At 51.5% G+C, this 23,484-nt stretch overlaps 1 protein-coding gene across 2 annotated transcripts in view; it reads left to right on the top strand.

Moving 5' to 3' along the window:
* Positions 1–16,168: 16,168 nt before the first annotated feature.
* The window catches only part of LOC133342302 (uncharacterized), a 30,619-nt gene continuing 23,303 nt past the window's right edge, over positions 16,169–23,484 (top strand). Inside the window, exons 1-4 of one of the 2 annotated variants that reach the window (XM_061551385.1) lie at positions 16,169–16,406; positions 17,388–17,608; positions 20,640–20,718; positions 22,267–22,826. In XM_061551385.1, coding sequence (XP_061407369.1) covers positions 17,540–17,608; positions 20,640–20,718; positions 22,267–22,826 — 708 coding nt within the window. In that variant the 5' untranslated portion in view covers positions 16,169–16,406; positions 17,388–17,539. The other variant, XM_061551384.1, reaches the window with a different exon arrangement.

The following is a 23,484-nucleotide window of genomic DNA, read 5'->3' on the forward strand; positions in this document are numbered from 1 at the left end:
GCGTGAAGAGAGATCTTCGACTGCAATTTCATAACTCAGGTGGTCGAGACAGACAGCCGCGTCAATTGGCAGTGCATCGTCGCTGTCGACAGATGTAAGTGGTCAGTCGCGAGTCAGAGAGAGAGAGGCGCGCGCTCCAATGGAGTGGCGGTGCGAGTGGGAGACGAAGATATCGCTCCACAGAGACAGGGCAGCGCTGGGAATTACTGGGAAAGCGTCCAGGGACGTCTGCTGCTGCACGCGTTCTGCACGCCCTCGTGAAGTCCGTTGAAGAGGTGTATAGATATAGAAATTACCAGGTAAGTCTCACTGAGCTGCATAGCTCTTTTTCAGAAGCGGCGTGGCCAGAAATGATACCTCAACGAAGTGGCTCATCACGTGTAAATGTATAGCAGCGAAATTCTCCAAACGCACGTTGGCTCAAAAGGTGGAGGGAAAAACCGGAGGACCCGGAGAAAAATGCACGCGACCACGGAGAGAGTGAACATACAAACTCGAAATATATAGTTTAACACTGAGGCTTTCGCGACCAATATCCATAATAGGTTTTTTTGGGTTAAATTGCGTAAATATATAAATGTGTCGTTAAAACCCGCCACCACCCGACACAGCCAACTGGTAAGGGTTGTCACGTAAACAGAATGTGCCAATTCGTCACTAGTACAGCACACCGGTGTGTTGGAGAGCCAAGCCACAACATTTAGAGAGGGCTCCCATCTCCGTCGAGCAATGGCACGTGGACGAGCCCACGACGCGCCCTGCCTGGCTTCGGTCTTCAACGACTTGGCGCTGCCCAACAGGTTCCGGCTGCCCGCCAACAAAGCGGCCTGCACAGGTGGGGCTCAGGCGACAGCTCGAACGGTGGGCGCGCTGCGAGACGGACGGCGAAGGCCGCGCGTTGTCCAGGACGGAGGCCGAGCGACGCCTCGAGGATCGATGCCCGCATCCCACACACAACGGGGCTGCTGCCTGGCTCGGCGCAAACGCCCCATTAGCAATGCGCCACCACACGCAACCTGCCCCCCCCCCATCCGACTGTGTTGCTCCCGTTTGTTCTGCCGTGCGGACAGAGATGGGGGGGGGGGGGCGGTGGTGCTGTCCCAGGAGATAGAGCCTCCTGGATCGAGCCTGCCAACGACACCATCGCACCGCGGCAGCGTCCCTAACCACGCAGCGTTGCTCGCTGTGGGTTTTTTTCTTTAAAAAAAATATTCGATGCTTCTGACGGTGCGGACGCGGTTCTAATGGGCGACATTAAAATGGCCATTTCCTCGGCGAGCGCACAAAGCGGGCGGATGCGTCCTGCTTCGCGAATTGTTCACGGCCGGCGGTAATGATCGGTCTCCATTTACCGCCACGTTTCACTCGATGAACAGAATCCTCGGGGCTCGGCTTTCAGGATCTTGAAGCTGCTTATTAAGACGACGCTCTTTCAAGTGCATCCCCCCCCCCCAACACCACCATCCATTCACGGCAATCCCGCGTTCTGCCAGACAAATCGAACCCCCTAATCCGCACCCACGGAGCACACGGAACAGCTGCTATTTGCCGTGAGCGCGCTCCGCCCCCGCCGCTCCTTGGCACACATGATTATCTCTCGACGACTCTTCGCCTTGAAAGCCAGAAGGGTCCTCGCGACCTGGGCCACAATTAAACGGAGGGGTGCAAGCGCAACCCCCGAAGTTGCCGTGCTCGCGCCACCGTTGGGCGGGAAGGATCTCGAGACCCCGAGGGAGCTCCGGAGAGGCCTTCTCTACCCCTTCTCGCTCACCAGGCATCTCGCAAAGGGAAGGCTGTCATCGCACCCCACGTGACCTGCCGATCCATCGACTCGGGTGCCCCCCTTTACGCTGCCGGGTGGACAGCGGCGGTGTCGGCATCGAATACGCGTTGCCATTTGTTCGACTGGCGCGCAGGGACATTGCATCGTCGATCTCTCGATCGCTAGTCCAGTGCTCCGCTAATCATTACGTGTGTATGTTGAACTTCTTTTGCACCGTACATAGCCAAGCGTGATAATCGGAGATGCGGGAGAACGACAGCAATCTAAACACGAAAAGTAGCTCCAGAGAAATGAATTTTCAATCTCGAGTTAAAAGTGCCAAAAGTTCAAGTGCATTTCCTAACATCGGAAGGGAGAGCGTTCCAGACGGCCGCAGAAGCGCACCTGAGAGCGCCGCCAGATGCGGTGATCACCGCCTTTGCTCGATGGCAGCAGCCAGAAGCCGCTGCTGCTGTGAGGATGACCACCGGAGGAGTTGGCGTGATGATGGTTCATGCTCCTTGACGAGATCAGCGACGTGTTGTGGTTCATTTGTGGCACGCATTGCCCCATGGCACCAGCATCCCACGTTCACATTTCGAGCAGGCGACGTTGTAATTGCTCCTGCTGCTGCTGTTGTTAGCCGTGAGCTTTGGGCCTCGATCCACATATTTTAATTTTAAATGCACTTTCTACCCTGTACACTCGTCTAAGGGGTTATCCAGCTAAAACATTTCATAAATAAAACGTTTTTTTGATTTGGCTTAAATTGTGGTCAGCAAACATCATCATTTCCTAGGTAGCAGGCGTGATTCTCATCAGCGGGGTCTTTCTCGTCTTTTACACATAAATCTCCGAGTCAGCTAATTAATCAACGCGTGGTTTACGCGTGCACTGGATTAGTTCAAAAGACATCACAGGCAACGCCATTGGTGCCGCAACACCCAGCCATTGCTTCCTTCCCTTTGCTGAACAATTCAGCTGCTGCATGGTCGGCAGCTGGCTGCCACGAAGCGCCGTCCGGCTTTAGGGTCAGGCACCAGACTCACCACCAGCCTCGCTCGCTCGCCCAGTGCGTGGCCTCAGCAACGCGCATTCGCTGCTCAATCCTGCACGCCTGTAGAATGCACCACGTGGCAGGCGCGCGCACGCTGTTGTACCAACGCAACACACCACGAGCACCCGCGCCACAAGAAATAATTGATCAGAAGAAGGAGGAGAAGTGGGTAAACACGAGCCTCGAGCCGCTGGGACGTGCCGTGCCAGCAGTCGAATCCTCAACTGCTGGCCGCTGGGGTGGGGTAAAGATAAAGGCGCTCTCGCTCGCTGTGCGGCTCGCTGTGCCGCTCAAGAGTCCAAATGTGGCCGCTGCAAAAGGCGCTGTACAAGTCGAAAGGCCCACATTGCTCTGAGATTGACTCATAACGGATGAAGGCCAGCCTACGCCGTGGCAGTCACGGGGTGTGTGTTGACCATACTTCACCACGCCTTGTCAGTGCGGGTTGGTGAAGGGAGCACGAGTTGCCTCGTCTCTGTCTGAGTGCCCCTATCCAGTGTGGCTCCTCGTGTCCACAGGGCACTCCGATCTATTTTACCCGGCAAGGCAGTGCTCCGTCGAGCAAGTGGTTGTTTAATATTCTGCACAGAGAGAGAGAGAGCTATGTGGACGCACTTGCCCTTGCAGTCTATGAGGCCATCGGGAGGATCTGTGTGTGAGTGTCGTGGGGAGCGGTGACGTAGGGGTTAGCGCACTGCACGACGAACCCGGCAAAACCGAGTTCGATTCCGGCTCACGGCCAATAACAGCGACGGATAATTGAATTGATCCTGGGCCTCCTCTGTATCAACTCGGCATAAAACGAGTGCACCCGGCGCGGTGTGTAAACATCAGCACTTGAGGAGACAAATGCGGCCGGGTGTGGCATTTCCCCCCCCCCTCCGTGTGCCGTGTCGGCCTTCTTAGTTGCTTGCTAACAGCACTGGCCCTACAAAGGGTGTGTATTTGTCTTTGCATGGGGGTCTCTGTAATGAGCTGCTGTCGAACGCGCGCTCGCCGTTTCTTTACAGCGTCTCGAGAAACGGTCGCATTTAGACGCTGCTCTAATTAAATCCACATTCAATCCTAAATCGAGCACAAATCACGGCTTCGTGAAACATAATTGTCACGTTCCACGCGAGCCCTTCTCCGATGGGGCACCGATTCTATTCGTGTTTGCTGGCTTAACGCCACTAATTAAGAAACACACGTACACACACCTTTAAAAAAATATATGAATAACCACGCAGCATTATATCGCATTTTCGAAGTCCGGGTGCAGCTGTCAGAGAGGGACTCCGCACAGCCTTAGTCTGCTCTGCTCACTCACCGCAAATATTCACCGGGAGGCTGATGGTGGTGGCGGTGGTTGTGTGGGGCCACGGGAAGTTTTTGGGATGGAAGCGATGGCGACTAATTAGGGGATTAGTGCCGCCTCCTCCTCCTCCACCAGCACAAGGCGGTGGTCAAGGGGAAGGAGCAAATGGTTGGGGGCTGCTCTGGGGGAGGAGGAGGGGGGGGGGCAGGCTGGGCTGTGTGTGTGCAGGGAAGGGGGGGGGGGCGCTTCAAACGACCCCGGCAGGCACGACGACGACGTTTCTCGCGGGCCCGAACAAAGCGGGCGCGTTACGAGGAGGTCCCGTTGTGATATTGGAGCCGGCGCAGGTGAGGGGCGCGCACGCCGGGCGCTCCGCTAAATCAGAGGGCGCGGCGGTAATGAGGCGGCCCGAGACGCCTCCAGTTTCTGCGGTCAAGGCCAGCGGGGTTATTTATTTATTTTAAAAATTGCGTTTAATTTCGTGGTCGGCTGGTCCCGGGTTGGAGGCATGCCCACTGCAGGGTCGCTGGGCAGGTGCGGCAGGCGGTGTCGGCGGGAGAGCGCGTGCACGTGTGTGTGTGTGTACCATGTGTGTGTGCACCTACACACACACGTGTGTGTGTGTGCACCTACACACACGTGTGTGTGTGCACCTACACACACGTGTGTGTGTGTGTGTGGGGAGCGGTAGTGTAGCGGTTAATGCGCGGCGCTACGAACCTGGCGACCCGAGTTCGATTCCCGCTCACGGCCAACACCAGTGACGATTATCTGAACCGGTCCTGGGCCTCCCCTAGGTCGACTCGGCCTCAAATGAGTACCCTCTGCCATGTGTAAATATCGCCACTAGGGAGACAAAGGCGGCCGGGCGTGGTGTTGGCCACCCGGCCCCTTGTGTGCCGTGCCGGCCTTTATAGGTGCTCGCTAACAGCACTTGCCCCTACAGTCTGTGATGACTTATACGGGGGATCTTTGTCTTTTTGTGTGTACCTACACACATGTGTGTGTGTACTTTAACTGCGCTCGAAACTCGGTGACCTGAGTTCCATTCCCGCTTACGGCAAACATCGGCCACATATCTGAACCGATCCTGGGCCTCCCCTAGGTCGACTCAGCTTTAAATGTGTACCAGGCACGGCGTGTAAACATCGCCACTGGGGAGTCGGCGAGGCGTGGTGTTGTACAGCCACCCCCCGTGTGCCGTGCCGCCCTTCAGGGGCGTTCGCTCACATCACTTTGCCCAACAGTCTGTTAAAAGCTTTACGGGGGATGACTTGTACCTACAACACACGTGTGTCTGCGTGCGTCCACTTACACGTGCACGCTTGTGTGTGTGTGTGAACGCATCCGTGCGTGTGTCTACGACGGTGCACCTGGAGGCAAGAGAGCAGTCGTACGCCGCAGTCCTGTTTCATTCGTCTATTCCTCGAGCAACCCCCCCCCCCTTCTCGAGGATCTCACACAACGTTGTGGTGGCACAGGAGGAGGGAGGGGGGAGGGTAGCGACTCCACCAAAGGGCGCTCTTCAACTTGCTCCGCTCCGCGTGCGTCCCAGCGCCTTTTCAAACGGCAGCGAGGAGCGGCTTGCGGGGAGTGTCCGAGACGCGGGCCGATTGGCCCCCACGCCGCGTCCAGCGCGGCCGGCTTCGCGTCCTCTCGGCCACCGCGCGGATTCAACAAGAGCACACAACGACACCTCGAGGACAGCCTCCACCGCCCGCGCTCCGCGATGGACACTGGGGGGGAGGGGGGGGGGCTGGCAGTGAGCATGCCCCCCTCCCCTTCCTCCGGATGAGCAGCACTGCTCTCCCCACCCCGCACCTCGTTTCACGCCTCGCCACCTTCTCTTTGTCCGCCCCAGAGCAGTGCGGTGGCCGCGGATGGCCATTTGAGTGAAAGTTTGAAACATCATCAACTAGCAATGCTGCCAACATCGCCACGCATCGCCACGAATCGCCATCGCTTCCTTCCTTTCGCCACACATGGCATCGCTTGCACAGTTAACTGTTTGCCCTTCGCAGCCTCCGTCAGATTCGTGTGCAGTTTGAACTTTCGCTCAGTGGCGGGGTGGGGGGGGTCACTCGTTCTCCTCTGCAGCTCCCATTGTCTGGAACTCCCTCCCCAACGGCGTCCGTGCTGGCGACTCTCTGCACTTGCACAAGTCCAAGCTCAAGTCTCTTGTGTTCTCCTCTGCCTCTGGCTACAACAAACATGTTCCCGTCGTGTTCCTGCACAGCGTCTGGCGACGCGGTAAGACGATGTGGCTGCAGTCGAGGCCACGGCGATGAATGCCCCCTCCCACCCCCCTCCACCATTAATTGGTTTCCCCACCCCTCCCCCACCGATGGCTTGTTGTGTTTTATATCTGTGACACTTTCATCTTGGAGTGATTATATCATTCTGGAAGCTCCTGGATTAGAGACGGACAGGGACGTGAGTCTCAAAGGGCCGTCTTTGTTTAAAAAAAACTACGTTTCTCTATAACCGTGATTATAGACGACCGGCGGTGCGAATGGGAGCGGTAGCGTGGTGTTCAGCGCGCTACACTACGAACCCAGCTACTCGAGCAGGATTCCATCTCACGGTCAAAATCAGTGGCGACTATCTAAACCAAGCAGAGGTCTCCCCGACGTCGACTGACCCTTAAATAAGTACCTGGGGAGACAGCGGAGGCGAGTCGTGGTGCATGGCCATACCCACCCCCTCGTGCGTCGTATCGCAAACCTCCGCAGGTGCTCGCCAAGAGCACTTGCCTCAACGCCACCAAGAGGCTACACGGGCGATCTTTGTCTTTGTGCGCGATGCGAGCGAAAGCGGTTCGAGGGGGCAGCCGGCCACCACGTGTGGGAATGCGGCGATGTGAGCGGCACAGCAGTTCGAGAGGCGTGCAGGTGATAGGAGAGAGGATTTGTTCCCGATCGCGTCCCTGCGACACGGAGACTTCAGCCCCCGTCGTCTTTACTCTTCATAAGTGGGGCTTAGTCCCTCACTCGATAGATTCGTGGTGGCTGCTTAGGCTGCCCTTGGAGATTACCGGCACTTGGGACTCGAGCACGATGTGCCCATGATAGTACTCCTACACTCGTGTACGCTATGTTGTTATACTCATATGAGCGGGTTTTGTAAACATGGACTCACTGTTGTTGTCACGTGTCAGTCAAAAAACTCAAGACACTAGGATGAGTTTCGTTCGCAAGAGTGAACTGGGGCATTAATTTGTCTGTAGGGGGCGATTGCTGCTGCTGTATAATCGCAACTGAGCATTATAAGCACTGGGTGTAACCATAACCAATTTAGCCAAGTCGCCACAGGTACTAGCCCTCCCACTGATGTTAACCACACCAACCACAGGTACTAGCCCTCCCACTGATGTTAACCACATTAGCCACAAGTACTAGCCCTCCCACTGATGGTAACCATACCAACCACAGGTACTAGCCCTCCCACTGATGGTAACCACACCAGCCACAGGTACTAGCCCTCCCACTGATGGTAACCACACCAACCACAGGTACTAGCCCTCCCACTGATGGTAACCACATTAGCCACAAGTACTAGCCCTCCCACTCATGTTAACCACATTAGCCACAGATACTAGCCCTCCCACTGATGTTAACCACATTAGCCACAGGTACTAGCCCTCTCACTGATGGTAACCACACCAGCCACAGGTACTAGCCCTCCCACTGATGGTAACCACACCAGCTACAGGTACTAGCCCTCCCACTGATGGTAACCACACCAACCACAGGTACTCGCCCTCCCACTGATGTTAACCACACCAGCCACAGGTACTCGCCCTCCCACTGATGGTAACCACACCAGCTACAGGTACTAGCCCTCCCACTGATGGTAACCACACCAGCTACAGGTACTAGCCCTCCCACTGATGGTAACCACACCAACCACAGGTACTAGCCCTCCCACGGGCCCAGCCTGAACCAACTATCGAAGCAGCCACGAGCGCTGGCCACTGTCACTATCTGTTCCCGTTTCAGTGTCCGCGTTCACGGTGTCTATCAGCAGCGCTCCCGGCTCCGTGAATGAGCTCAGCTGTGGCCCAGCTTATCCCTTCTTCTCTAAACACGGAGCCCCAGCTCGCATTCGCCGTGCAACCCAGAGGGGAAGCGTTGCAGCTGACAACCTCCAGGATTTGTTGCCGGATAGAAGTCGTCTGCCCTCTGTTGGGGAGTGAAGCAGATGTTTTGTTTTCAAAGTGGAAAGTGTCTCCAAGCCAAAGTAAACATTGAGCAGTTGGCTACTTATGATGGCCCTGATACAGCGGTGGGAAGTGCGCATTTTTATGGCAAGGGTCATTCTGTCGAAATAATAATCACTGTTGTTTTCCCGCAAAGCAGTAGTCATTTTATCGGCCCCTGAGGAAATGTTGTGCTGAAGTTGACCCTCGATCAGGATTTGAATTTGGAACGTTTCTAATGGCAAGTGAGTCCTTCCTTTCCTCTTGTCATAGAAAGTGGTGATTAATGAAGGGCAAGCCACTTTGAATGTATAAATTTTTGTGAAGTTATTTAGTAAGCCAGTAAGTCAGCTTTATTGATCACACACCAGTCGACATACCTGGCAACCCCGTATCAGTCCCTGCCTTGTTACAGACCAATTCAGACTTTATTGGTCACCCCGTGTCCCTTATAAATCTCAACGTTCATCCTACAAAGTCCCATCACAAGGAAGTGAAACACAAACAAATAGACACATTTTTTTGCCCGTATTGAAACGGCTGTACGCCGTATGGAACTGAAAACTCAATTTTGTTGTACAAGAACACGGGTAAACCGTATTGGTTGACAGGTATGAGTCGATGTCAGCGACAGCAGGTTGAGCCGAACTTCATCCTCATTAAGAACATCAGACAACAATTGCGTGATATTTTATAAAGCGCTTGTCACGAATATAGCACTCTCTAAACGCGGCTACAGAATGCGTAACGCGCACAGCCACGGAACAATAGGAAGGCAGCCAGAACCGGCACCAAACCCCCCCCCCCCCCTCCAAGCTCTACAGTTCTATATTTGGATGTTTGGCCAACTCCAATGATGAGTGTTTATACTTGAACCAGCCGAGTATAAACACCCATCAGTGTTCCCGCGCGACCCCTCTTTAGGGATAATATCTCTAGAAGCGGCTCTCAAGTTTGAGTTTTAATCTGATTTCTGAAAAAAAAGTATAAATGTTTAAGTGGAAATGTTTTATAGCCTGGGGGATGTCTCCACCTGCTGGCTGCCACACCCACTGCTGGCTTTACCCAGAGTCACAGCCACACTCTTTGGCTGCTGCTGCTGCTACTGCCACAATCTTTTCTCGTGAAAATGTATTCGCATTATTATCATCAGCCATGGTCAATCCACTGCTGGATGAAGGCCTCCCCCAGCCGCCGCCAACACCACCCTCATGATCCAGCGATGGGGTAATTCATCGGGCACCTGTACATGAGCTGATTCCATCGCTCCATCTCCTCGTTTTACATTCTCTCGGACTAAATATTAAGGGACTAATATGTAATAGGGGTGGAGTCGTGGCAGTGCGCTTAGCGCACTGCACGATCCCGGCCACGGCCAACATCAGAGTGATATTCGAACTGATCCTGCCTCTTCCACACCTTCGCCAGCCCACACTTGATGCACCTGGTGAAGTATGGTCAAAGATCCTTCATGTCCTTAGGTTTTTTCGGTAAAGTCACGTAGGTAAAAAATTAAAATTAATAAAAGTAAAATAAAAATAGAATAAAAATCACGACGTTTCGGAGGCAACACAAGCTTCCGTCTTCAGGTGGAACCGTCACAGCATGATAGCTGTATCAAGTGATGGGTTATTTCGGTAAAGTCACGTAGGTAAAAAAATAAAATTAATAAAAGTAAAATAAAAATAAAATAAAAATCACGAAGTTTCGGAGGCAACACACGACGGAAGCTTGTGTTGCCTCCGAAACGTCGGAAGCTTGTGTTGCCTCCGAAACGTCGTGATTTTTATTTTATTTTACTTTTATTAATTTAAAATTTTTACCTACGTCACTTTACCGAAAAAAACCTAAGAATATGAATCCTTGCAGTCACGAAAGTTTCAAACCTAGAATCCTTCATGTCCAATATGGCGAGTGGAGGCCTTCATGCACCAATGGATTGTCAAAGGGGCTGTAAGTTCATGATGTGTACACTACCGGGAAGCAGTGCCGGATTATCCTCGTAGCAAAAGTAACTACATATGCTACGGGCCCCGTACTTTCAAGCGCCCCGCGCTAAATGCTTTCAAGCTATCGATTCCAGTTCAGTGATTCTGCACTTACTCTATTACTATAGTACTATACCGCCTTCAACTTTTATGAACGACTGGGTGTTTAAGGTTAGCGATTTGTCGTATTAGGGGCCATCCATAAATGACGTCACGCACCTGGGGGGGGGGGGTCAGACATTTGTGACGATGTGTGACGAGGGGGGGGGGGTGAGAAATGTGACGTCACATCAAAATGCGCAACTTTAAATAAATATAGACAACACGTTCTACTTAATTAAATAGACTTTTTAATACATGTGTTCTCCTACAACATCAGATTGCAGCGCCCCATTAAATACGCACTACAATGACAATAGTTTAAAGCAGCGGTCGGGAACCTATGGCTCGCGAGCCATATATGGCTCTTCCGGTGACGGCATATGGCTCCCAGACAATTTTGAGTTGAAAAAAATAATAATCATAAAATAATAATAAAATCAGTTTGGAACTGATTTTAAAATACTTGTGATATTGCTTAATAATACTGTGTCATTTTAAAGTAAACAGAAATTCGTTTTAAAGATAAAATTTCTCGGGTCACGGGTCCCGTGACCAGAAGTCGCATTAAAAGTAAGACATATTTAATTTACTATACGTTAAAAATACTATATGGCTGTCAATGAAATATATTCAGAAATATTTGGCTTTTATGGCTCTCCCAGTCAAAAAGGTTCCCGACCCCTGATTTAAAGCGATTTGAAGCATGTTTTATTTTATTTTTTTTGGGGGGGGGGGGCAGAGCTTTGTGACGTCATATTTGAGGGGGGGGCTGACTTTTTGTGACGCCGTGTGACGATGGGGGGGGGGGGGGTCAAAAATCGTCCAATTCTTTACTATTCAAATTACAAATGTGTGTTTTAATATTTTATGTTGTTTTTTTTATTTATGGCTCCTTTATAACATATGCTACAGGCCCCGCACTAGCTTAATCCGGCACTGCCGGGAAGCCAATTGTGGTTGTCCTATGGATTACACCGGTCCCTGCCATAGGAACGTAGAATTCTCCCCACTGAATACCCTCAGGTGAGCGATTTACACCGTTTCACCTTCACTTAAAGCATTCGTGACTGCAGGAATTCATATTCTTTTGGTCTTTCGGTAAAGTCACGTAGATATAAAAATAACAATATAATAAAAAATATCACGACATTTCGATCGCAACACAAGCAATCGTCATCAGGTGAGACAATTGCTTGTGTTGCGATCGAAACGTCGTGATATTTAAAAAAAAATTCCATCTACGTGGCTTTACCGAAAGACCCATAGAATATGTTATTCCTGCAGTCACGAAAGCTTTAAGTCAAGATTATGCTCTGATAATATAAACATTGTCTTTGAAACTTATTGGCTGACACCAGACAGCCTTCTTTAGGGCCTGGTCTCACCAGTGTCAGACCAGAGGACGCCAAAAGGCGAACAGCACAAAGACGAGGCACTATCAGAGCATGTACAGCATAATATAGCTAGTCACCGCGAACTATAGATGCTCTGATAGTGCATCGTCTTTGTCCTGTTCGTATTGCGGCGTTCTATGGTCCGACACTGGCCAGACAAGGCCATAAAGAAGTCGGTCTCTGGAGTAAGGCCAATCAGTTTCACTGCATTATCAGAGCATTGTTTTAAATGTATGACTTACTGTTAGTAGCTCAGCTTATTGGAGAGTATATTTAGTATATTGATGATATTGATGTAGTTTATATTTTAGTTTTTTACGTGGTGGTTTGGCTGCTGCAGCTCCTTACTATTAAAATTCTTCCCTTTATTACTGATAACCCTACTTCCTCCCTTTATTACTGCTAATCCTACATAATACACGAGCATAATATGACTTTGAGACTCCCCCCCCACCTCCTACACATTCCACAAGTAGTGACTAATCCCATATCTGCATTTCCCATAAATATGCTAAATTCATCTGTTGATATGCAAATTCCTTTGTCAAGGCGCCCTTCCTCCCCTAACCCAGCTTAAATATACGCTGCCAAGCTTGGTGGTGTTCATTCAGACGCTGTCTTTCCGACAGACCTGTTCTTCACCTGAGGACGGCTGCTTGCGTTGTGGCCGAAACGTCGTGAGAATTATTTAATTATGTTTAATTTTTATTATTTTATTATTTCCCTTCTACGTGACTTTACCGAAAGAACCAAGAAGACTTTGTTTGCATGTTCACCACAAGTACGTGTAGCTAATGCAGACGTGATTCCTTGCAAAAGGTTTCTATTTGGTGTTTAAACATCTTCACACCACCTGTTTTATTGCCAGAAAGGGTAAACAAAACACCTATTGTTTTTTTTTATGAAAGAACGATGTGATTGCGCCGTTCTAGCAGGGCACTCTGTCTTGTGTTCAATCGCAGACACTGTGGAGGCAAGGCTTGACGGATCGTACAAACTCTGCGGAACCACCAAAACCGGCTCGGCTGTGCGGTGAGTGGAAGATGGCGGTACAGCAAATGGATGTAATGCGATAACATAATCTCTGCAGATCTTTGGGTGCTACTCACTCAGATGTATGAACTTTCTCTGGATACTCCATATTTTTTTTACCCACACGCAAATCCTCATCAAGCACACTCCCGCAAAAAAGTCGCGAGACTCAAAGTATTCCCTGGATAGAGGGCATTATTGTGATTCATATTTTGACTCTGCTACTTAAACTCTCGAGTCGGGAAGAGAGTATGCACAATTGTTCATGTGCTTTCATCTCTTTGTCAATACTACCGAGTGGGTTGTCGCTGCTGAGTTGTGTTTTTCGGGTTGTTGTTTGGCATGTTGTCAGACGTTTCGCATCACCTGCTCGGAGCCAATTCTGGATAGTGATTTGGAAGGGCAGCTGCAATGCACAACAGGTATTATAGGCTACGGGGTTACGTTTTGGATAGCAGAGGGCAGTGCATCTCTGCGCGTCGCCCGCACAGACCAGCGGAGGTTACGTCCGGTCAATTAACCCCGACAGCCCTCACGGCGTGGGGAGGCGCTCACTCATCCAGCAGTGGAGCCACAGAGACGTCCCCTGCATGCTCGTGGCTTTTCAATGAGAGCTCGTGCATGACAATGGGAGCAGCTACACGGCGGGTGCGACGAGAATGCAACACCAATACACTGCACTGTCGTAGGAGAAAGAGAGAAGAAGAAGAATGACCCCCGCATAAATGACCTCACGCTTTCTGACTCGACATTTTTTTTAGCCCAGGAGTCATTCATCACGGCCTTAATAGTACAAGCGCACAACACACAGTATCGATCAGCCGCTTGCCTAATAAGATGAACACGGAGCATTACATCTGAGCCTGGCAGTCGACTGGGACGACGCGTGATGATGGATGGATGCGTGGGTGACGAGGAGGGGCACTCCGTGGAGAATGGTCGCATCTGGCGCCACCAATGCGGAGTTGGCATCGCCCTTTGGGGGCCGCAAATGAAACCCGAGACGATCTCGCAGGATCGACAAACGTGCCTTCTTCGTCGCCACCACAAGAACGACGAAGCCGTTGTAGGACCATCAGCCGACGCGTATTTCAGGGGGAAATTTTTTTCCAAGCAGGATTGGTTTTAAGCGGCAGAGCCTCAGGCCGGTTTCTACTTTTGAAGGTGCATCAGCAAGGGCGTGTGAGCCGTTACAGAAATGCTGCTGGTAGGTTGTGTAGGCAACGGCTCTTTGTATAGTTTGTACAGCTCGGAGTAGAAGTGTTCTGACTCTCGCAACGATGTATAAGCTATTCTATTGTTGGCCATATCAGTATTAAAATTGCTTAACACAAAAGCTTTCGCGACCAATATCATCCATGATAGAGGTTTTTTTTTTGGTTACATCGCGTAAAATTTAAATGCGTCGTGAAACCCGCCACCACCCGACACAGCCAATTGGTAAGGTTTGTCACGTACACAGAACATGCCAATTCGTTACGAGTACAGCACACCAGTGTGTTGGAGAGCAAATCCACGTCCACAACAATGTACACAATATTTTGATGTGTGCTGTACTAGTAACGAATCGGCGTGTTCTGTTTCCGTGACAATAGGAGTTATATGATTTGACATGCATGCGAATTGTATTACAAAAATATAATGCAGGCTGTTGTGTAGAAATAAGACCGAAACACTGGTGCATGCAGTCTAACCGAGACGACGAACAGTGCAAACGAGCCAGACAGAACGAAACAAACAGCACAAACGAGCCAGACAGAACGAGACAGACAGCACAAACTAGACAAACAGCACAAACGAGTCAGACAGAAGGAGTTAGACAGTACAAACAAGACAAATAGCACAAACGAGTCGGACAGAACGAGACAGACAGCACAAACTAGACAAACAGCACACACGAGTCAGACAGAAGGAGTTAGGCAGTACAAACTAGACAAACAGCACAAACGAGTCAGATAGAAGGAGTTAGGCAGTACAAACGAGAGACAGAACAAACAGCACAAACGAGCCAGACAGAACGAGACAGACAGCACCAACTAGACAAACAGCACAAACGAGTCAGGCAGAAGGAGTCAGGCAGTACAAACGGGCACGGTGAAGACGGACACTGGGAGGCGGACAGTGCTCGCTATAACACAAAGACAAACGAGAATCGATTTATTGAAGCGTGAAAAGTTTGCGGGCTTTCTAGATTTTGGGCGATTCGTCGCAAGCCTCCAGCCAGCCTGGGTGGCCAGGCCAGGTGAGTCTTGCTGTGGTGGGGGCTTCGGGTTTCAAGTTGACAGGCGACTCGCTTCGGGTGAGGTCCAGGTTCAAGTTTGGCTTTGAGCTTAGTCGCACGCACGTGGCATGGCCACGCCCGTACGTGACCTTGCCAATGCTGCCCTTGCCTCCTCGTTTGACTTGCATTCAGTCGGTTGACAGCACGTGTGTGCGTGTGACTTTATCGGTACGTCAATTGCATATGCAACACAGTCTACGTATCAAATATAAATGACAGCGATGATGACTGGGGCATTGGAGTAATTTATGATGATGATATTCTAGAAGGGCTAAGAAGCTGAAACGTGGTCCATATATTGCTGAACCGAATACAATAAAAAAAAATATAATTGCATCCAACACATTTGAGTCCACTAAATACACATTATTCGTCGAGAATGTTTGCCCGCTGTGTTGTCGAAGCTAGTTAGGCCTGCGAAAGTTTGTTTCTGGAGGTGACAAAAGGTGTTAGATCAGATTTAAAATGTGAAAACCAATTGTTTACATTTTTGAGCTCTCATATTGTAGGAAGTGGCATACACTGTACAGCGTGTTGTTTGCGCCATGTCGCGCTCTGTATAGTTTGTGCATAATACAGAGTACAGCATGTATATAATATACGACTTATACATGATATCTTTATGGAGTGAATGTGTGTACATCATGCATTACACGTGTATGCATAATACACATACAGACGTGACTTCATGAATATTTGGTTGCACGTATGTGTGAGTATATCAGGCACGCAGCCCGTGTGTAGAGTCAATGTCGTGCGTGCATGAACACAGGATGTGCGTGGCATGTATGCTACACGTGTGTTGCGTGTATGTATCAACTGCGTGTGTGCATGTATAACCGTACTCATCATCCGCGCGGTACGTACAGCGTCACGCGCCCGCTGCACGTGGCACGCCGGCTACACGTGTTGCGGTGTGCATGTACATCATCATCATCACATTGGGTGCATGTATATAGTTTAATAATGAATGCGGTAGTCCGCCCGTCGCCAGTGCTCTGCGTATCGCGAGAGTTGGTTGCGTCCCCTCCTCCTCCTCTCTCTCTCTCCCCTCCCAACACCGCCCGCTCACAAAGGCGGCAGTCACGCAGTCTCGGTGTCTCACTCACACCCCGTCTCTCTCTCTCTGTCTCTCAGCTCCTCTCGTCTCTCCTCGTATCCTCTCTCCTCCTCCTCTTCATCATCATCCTGCTGCTGCTGCTCTTCTTGCTGCTGCTGTAGCAGCAGCAGCTGCTGCCACTATCCTCTCGCGCCGTGGCCATTACAACGAGTCCGGCCTGGAGGCTGTGTCCAGGGTGCGTCTCTCTCTCTGTGTCTTTGTGTCTACGTCTGTGTCTCTGTGTAGCTGTGGTGCTTCTCTGTGTGTGTGTCTCTCTCTGTGTGTCTGGGTTTCCGTGTCTCCGCTCTCCGTATGCCTGTGTGTGTCCACGTCTGTCTCTGCGTGTGTCTGTGTGTGTTTCTTTGTGTCTGTGTTTGTCTTCGTGTCTGTGCGTTTGTCTTTGTGTGTATGTGTGCCTAGACAGTATCTCTGCGTTGTTATCTGTCTCTTCGTGTGTGTGTCTTTCTCTTTTGTCTCGAAGTATCGGCGTCTCGTGTGTGTTTGTGTCTGAGTGTCTTTGCCCTGGTGGCGGTGTCCGTGTGTGTTTCTTTTGACAATCTTTGTGCCTGAGTATATGCGCGTTTTCCTGTGTCTTTCTGTCTTGCTGTCAGCCTGTTTCTTGAGTGTCTGCGTGTGTGTCGTGTGTGTCTCCCCACGTTTGTCTCTCTCCCTTGGCAAATGTGCACCTCTGCGTGTCTCCCATGTCTGCATTGTTGTCTATCTACTCGTGCCCCTTTGTATCTCTCGAACTCTGAGTTTGACACCCTTATTGTTGTTGTAACTTACACAATGGTGTTTGTCTTCCTTGTGTGTGCCCTACTTGTGTGTTTATGAGTTCCGCCCTGGCTGCGTGCGTGCGTGTACATCATCCGTCTTGTTTTGTAATCATAATCCCAGGAAACCCTCGCTATCCGTGCACATCATCCCTGTGTGTGTGTGTCTCTAGTTATTGTGCCCATGCCCCCGCGCCTTTGTGTTCCCTGCCGTGATAGTTGTGCGTATCGCGTGTGCTCGTGGCTGTGTGTACTTCTATGGGCAAACACGGTGTCGACAAGACCGCCCCGTTGTGTCTCCATCCGTACGCGTGTGGCCATGTCGCTGTCTCTCTCCCCACGTGTGTCCATCCGCCTGTATCTTTTGTCCTTGCGTGACATTGCTCTGATGATGCCCGTTACAGGAAGCGGGCCGGGGGTGCAGGGCTGCACTCATGTGCGAAGGGACGACACGAGGAGGACACCTCGCCCGAACATCATCATCATCATCTTGTGTGGACACGACGCTCACCTCGTGACCCCGTGACCCCTACGCGGGGGTCACGGCACCGGCGCGATGCTCCGGGTGCTCACCAAGAGGCTTCGGGCTCAGTCGCTGAGCGAGCCATGGCCTGGCTCCGCCAAGGTAACGCCGACCAGGGTCCCCTCCCGTGGAACTGCTGCCAAATCGTAGTGCCAAAAGTTTGGGAGCGGGGGCTGGTGTCTGGATAAATCCCGTTATCCGTTGATAGATAACTTTTTTCCTAGAATGCGTTTTTTTTTATTCGCGGATAAGCAGAGTGGCCCAGATGTGTTGGCAAATTCATCCCATGTCTCGTTTATTTTTGGATAAGTCATCCAAATGTGGTCTCGGAAAGCACTAAATCCGCATTCGCTTTTTTGTTTACAGATAAGCGGAGTGACCCAGGCATGGTAGCAAGTTGATTTAATTACCTGTGATCTTTCGTCTGCGGATTACTTTACGGATATCAGGATTATATTTCCATGGACATACACGGATAACAGAATCAGCCACTATCCCACCCCTGTTTATGAACGTCGATAAGCGGCTGGTGGGTGGCTACACGTGGTGTGTGGCGCCATGATTAGAGCCGGTGACTCACAGCCGGAAGTTTGCGAGCTCATATCCTGCTTGCGGGCCGACTCGGCTCATCGCACTGCGGCTCCGTCGTGGTAAATAAAATGGTGCCATGTTTGTGGGAAGCACCGTCTATTGTCTGGCACTTGCCATATACACGTGGAATTTCCACCCACTCATTTAGGGTCTGTCGGTGAACGTGAGCACTTCCCCAAGCTTGTTCGAGCAAAGACGTTTAGGCTGTTGGCTTACCTTAAGACAGGTGCATCGGGACGTTGGAGTTGACATGATTACAGCATTCACTGAATAATTGTTATTCTGCATAAGAATTTGGTGTGTGTGTGTGACCGTATGGCTCGATCTCGCCAGACCTGGGAAGCTCAGCCGGGTTGTGCCTGGGCATTGCTTGGATGGGTGATTCCCAGATGGTCAACAGTGGCTGCAGAGTTGTGTTACTGGACTTTCCGCGGAGGGCAATGGAGCAAAAACCCACTTGTTGTTGTTCTGTGTTGCGCACAACCTTCAACCCGCACCAGGCAGTGTGACCGGTCAAATAACTCCCACGGTGGGGGGGGGGTGGAGGGGGGCCTCATCCAGCAGTGGCTTGACAAAGTGGGCTGTACACGTGCGTAGGAACTTCCTTCACCCTTCCGCTTGTGTAAAACTTGACGCTAAGACAGGCCTCCACAGAGCCGAACATTAAACTTTGGACAAATGAATGTAAAAAAAAACATTCTTCAACCACCCAATGTACACACGGTTATTCTCTTTCCCGCGGCTCGTAATTTATTGCCCTGTCATGACCGTGCCATTTCTTTGTAGACCCAAACTGGTGCTGTACAAAACCAGCCACGCTCGGCACGTGAATGTGGTGAAGCGTTCGTGACAAAACACAGATACTCCTGCAGGCTTACTTCGTGCACTGTACCGTGGTCCATTGCTGTGAGTTGTAGACGCACACAGCACGCGCGCACACACTGAGCGTGCGTCTACAGCCCACACACACAGGCATGGCGGTGTCGACATCATTGTCCCATTCATTGAGTTTCCAAAAAGGCTTTTTTTTTCACCGACAACGGCTCGACCCCGTAGGTCAAATTTGAGATACTGCATTGTACGGTCAATTCTCAGTTATCTCCGGGAGGGGGGGGGAAGGTGGGCGGGGGCATGGTTTGGCCCGAATAAAACAGACACGATCATGAAACTGATTGTAAATGTTGTGGCGTGACTCTCCAACACACCGGTGTGCTGTACTAGTGACGAATTGGCATGTTCTGTTTCCGTGACAACCCTTACTAGTTGGCTGCGTCGGGTGGTGGCGGGTTTTAACAACACATTTATTTACGCGATCCAACCCAAAAAACCTCTTATGGATGCAACTATATTACATAAATTTGGCCTGAATAGATATTTATTGTTTGGCTGCATAGGACAGGGGTGAAGACACAAAATGCATGCTCTGTTTTTATTGCCAATTAAAAAGTTATCGCTTTACTCGCCCACGTGTTTGCGGGCACCGAGTCGCAGGCCCTCGGTGAGCGTGGAGCAGCTGGTTATAGAACTGGCTCGCGTGTGGGTAATCCGCAACCCGGATAATCGACCACCACGCGGAGTGGCTCACCAGTGACCCGGTGTGAGCAGTGTGCCACCTCTTACGCAGCGAGAGCCAGCAAGCACAGCTCTATGTGCCGGGCGTGTTGCTGCTGCTGCTGCCTCCTAATCAAATAACCAAAACGACGACAAAACACGTTTTTAATTTTGCTGCAGGGATGCAAATGTTCCTTGCTGTTGGTCAGTCTGCTGGAACCTTCCGGGGGTTACGCTGATGGGAGTGGGAATGTGGAGGCTGGAGGAGGAGGCAGCTGCTCCCACAACATTTGGACGAGGGGGGGGAAACCCACGTGCTGCACCCTCCCCCTTGAGCGGCGTTTATAGGCTCCCTTGGCTACCTGCCCCCTCCCGCACGACCACAAAACAACGACGGCTAATGTTGGAGGAGTCCAGGCACGTTGATTTGTTTAACCGAGCGCAAGGATAGGTCTCATTTACAACAGGGACTAAGGTCACCAAGATGACAGATGCTATAAAATGAAAACATTTGATTACTAACAATAACGAAAGCCAGACTGGGGGTGCACAACATCTCCTTTTCGGTAGAGTCCTGCATTTGGGATGTTTGGCCAGATCCCTTGAGGAGCGATTGGCACTCTTGAATTGGGATCGAAGCTTGTCCCCGCCACGCATGCACGCACACGCTTGAAGAGAGCCATGTTGACGTCTTTGAGGCAACGGCCAAAGCGGGGGGGGGGGGGGGGGGGGCCTGTCGCCCTGGCACTTTGCCCCAGCGTTGGTAATGGAAACGTTGGCGTGTTATCGCCAAACGTCGAGGGGGCTAAAGGGAACGTCCGCCAAAGCGAGAATCGGGAAGGTGGGGGGGGGTTGGGAGTTGGCGTTCCAAGCGTTCAGGAAAGTCGACTTTTCTCGACGCGAGGGTGGCGGAAGAGGGGGTGATCGGCTTGCCAGTGGATTTTGTTGGACTTTGAAAGAGAGACGGGTTGGTGGCGGTGCTTTTGTGCAGGTGACGTGCTCCTCCAGCGACGAAGATGAGACTCAGGACTCGGAGGATGAAAATCAGGAGCTGGCCCTCATCGACAAAGGTACCGCGATGGTGCACGTGGCTGGCACGCGCGACGCTACACCTAAATGCGGCGGCATGCGCCCATCGTCCTCGCGGGCCGGCATCTATCCACTGCTGCATGTAAGCGTCGCCGGAGCCGCCGCCATTTCTGAGGGTCTCGCGGTGCCGCAATCCTTCGCGTTCCTGCACCACGAGCCGATTCACTCCGCCGTCTGTCACCACGCTCCTCGCCCGTCGAATAGCGTTGCGTCTCCCTTGCGTTTGCAAGGTAATCCTTGCCAGTCAGTGATTAATTGAAATTATGTTAGTTGCTTGGTCACTCACTATGATGAAATTGTTCTTTAATTATATTGTAGAATGTGTATTGGTTGCTAATGCATTGTTCATTGTGAATGCGTTGCTGTAATTGTTGATTGCTAATGCATTGTTTATTGTGAATGTGTTGTCGGTCGTTACTTTATTGTTAATTGTTGTGCATTGTTGACCGTTTCAGGTCATGTTGATATCAGGTTTGTGATCGCCAGTGTTTGGCTTGCTAGTTGTGATGGTTTTACCCGATGTGCCGTCTTAGCTAGGTCCCCATTGCAACGGAGCCCTTTCGTTCTCAATTGGCTCTAGCTGGCTTGGGTTGAATAACGAACGTTGGTAGAAGAGCGCCGCGTGCACTACCGTAGGCCACGGGATGAGCCATCAGGGGAGGTGCACCGCACGTGCGTGCAAATCTGCTACAACTGCCTGGCGTTGTGTTCAGTGTTTCTCTGAACTCTAAAAATAAAAAGACAAAATACCCTTGTGTGTTTGCCAAGTGCCAGTGAGTGGAACGTACCGAGAGGGGGGTGAGGGGAGCACACAATGATTGCGATGCCAGGAGTGGTTGTGGGGAGAAGAGGTGGGAGGCGTTTCCTTGGCTGCCCCTTTTTGGTTTGGCCACTCGAGTTTTTGGTGACCGACCCCACGGAGCCACAAGCTGTGCCACCAGCGTCAGGGCACAGGCCTAACCCAGGCCTAACCCTGGATGCAGCCTTCAAGCAGTTCCCACACTCATCCCAGCTGGTTATATAAAGTAAAGTGGAGGCGGAACCCTTGACAGATCTCCATTTCACCGTGGTACTGTGTGCCAGCAGTAGGCGAGGCATATCATTGCCTTTGTGGTCATGGTTTGTTTTGCAGGCATATATGTGTGTGTGTTTGGGGTTTAAAACATTCCTTGGCTTCACCTTACAAGTGTAGCACTCTCTCAGCTTAACCGCTTCAACATTTACAGTTGTTTGGACGTTAGAGCACGGGATGGTAATAATATTATCGCTTGTTCCGCCCGTTCGAGTGAGGTGGCTCAGCAGCACTCTGAGCTGGATACATTGTCATTGCGAATACACGGACATGGTTGGAATGATTTATCTTATAGTGGCAGCACCTTGTGTTTCTGTGTGCCGAAGCCATGGGAACTGGTTTATCAACATTGCTTGCAGAAAAAAAAGACCCTGACTATTTAATTGAATGTACTTTATACCCACGGCAAAGTCATCGGCGCGGATTGACGATGTCGTCCGGCCACGTGCGCGTGCAGAGCACCGGCGGTGCGGCGGAACGGGAGCGGCGCAGGCCGTGCACCATCAGTGGGAATTCCGCGCGGTTTCGCGGACCAGCTCGGCACCGGAGCGTCCCGGCTGCGAAGACGACCCCGAGCGACCTCCTGCGGCGGCGACGGTGGCGGCGCCGGCGCCGTTCACCGACCGGTGCGGGTGCGGCACGGTCCAGCGGCCCCAGTCGCTGCCCGAGAAGCGCAAGCGCGCCCCCGTGGACATTTGCTCGAGCGACGACGAGGTGAAGGCGCTGTGCGTCGACGCGGGGACCGGCGGCTGCGGCAGCGGTGCCATCTTCGGGCCGCTGCCTCCGCAGGCCGAGCAGGACCTCGGGTGCGAGCACCCCAGCGCCTTCAGGCCGATCCAGCAGAACGAGCAGGACGGCGCGTGCGACGCAGTGCGTGGCGGCGGCCGATCGCAGCAGACTCTCCACCACCAGCAGCACCAGCAGCAGCAGCAGCAATATTTGTCGCCGTGCAAGCGGCTGAGGCCGGGCTGGGAGCAGGCGGCCAGGCCCAGCCTCGACCTGGAGAAAATGCAGCAGGTGAGGCGGGCGCGACAGTCCTTGTGGTGTCGTCGTCATCGTCGTCGTCCGTTATACAGAGTGATCCGTTTCTAGATACCCCACCCACCGATTTCTAATGACCCCATCGCACTTTTTTCTCAACTTCTGATTGGATATTGTGACTGGGATGGCTCGGTAGCATACGGTGAGTGCTACACGGTGTAATAAGTGCATTTAAGATTGGTGGGAGACGTGTGGAGGCCTTGAAACTAAACCAGTTTTTTTCTGTTAGTTTCTCAGTGTTATTTTAGTGGGCTATCTAAGAGTATCTGTGGATCACCCTGTACAACAATACAGGAACCCTTTGCTTCTGGTATAGTTCTCTGCACGCAGAGCATGGTTCCCAGAGGCAGACTGTACGGATGAGTCCGAACAAGGATGAATCTGATCCACAGTTGTCCGTCTCTTTATCACCGTTCCTGTCGGTCACATTTGCTCAACTTGGCTTGATGGCGCCCAAAGTCAAGAGGGGCAAGATGCACTTGCACAGGAACGGCTGATGGTTTTTTGCACGATACATAAAGTCTGAGTGCTTTCTACATATTTCCTATGGGTCGTTTGAAACCTACTCAGAGCATCCCCCAGGGCACTTTACAATTAAAAGCACAACCCCAAACACTCATTTGGCCGATCAATC

The sequence above is a fragment of the Lethenteron reissneri genome, chromosome 14 (assembly GCF_015708825.2).
Source record: "Lethenteron reissneri isolate LAM-NWPU_2019-01 chromosome 14, ASM1570882v1, whole genome shotgun sequence".
In the NCBI taxonomy this organism is placed as follows: Eukaryota; Metazoa; Chordata; class Hyperoartia; order Petromyzontiformes; family Petromyzontidae; genus Lethenteron; species Lethenteron reissneri.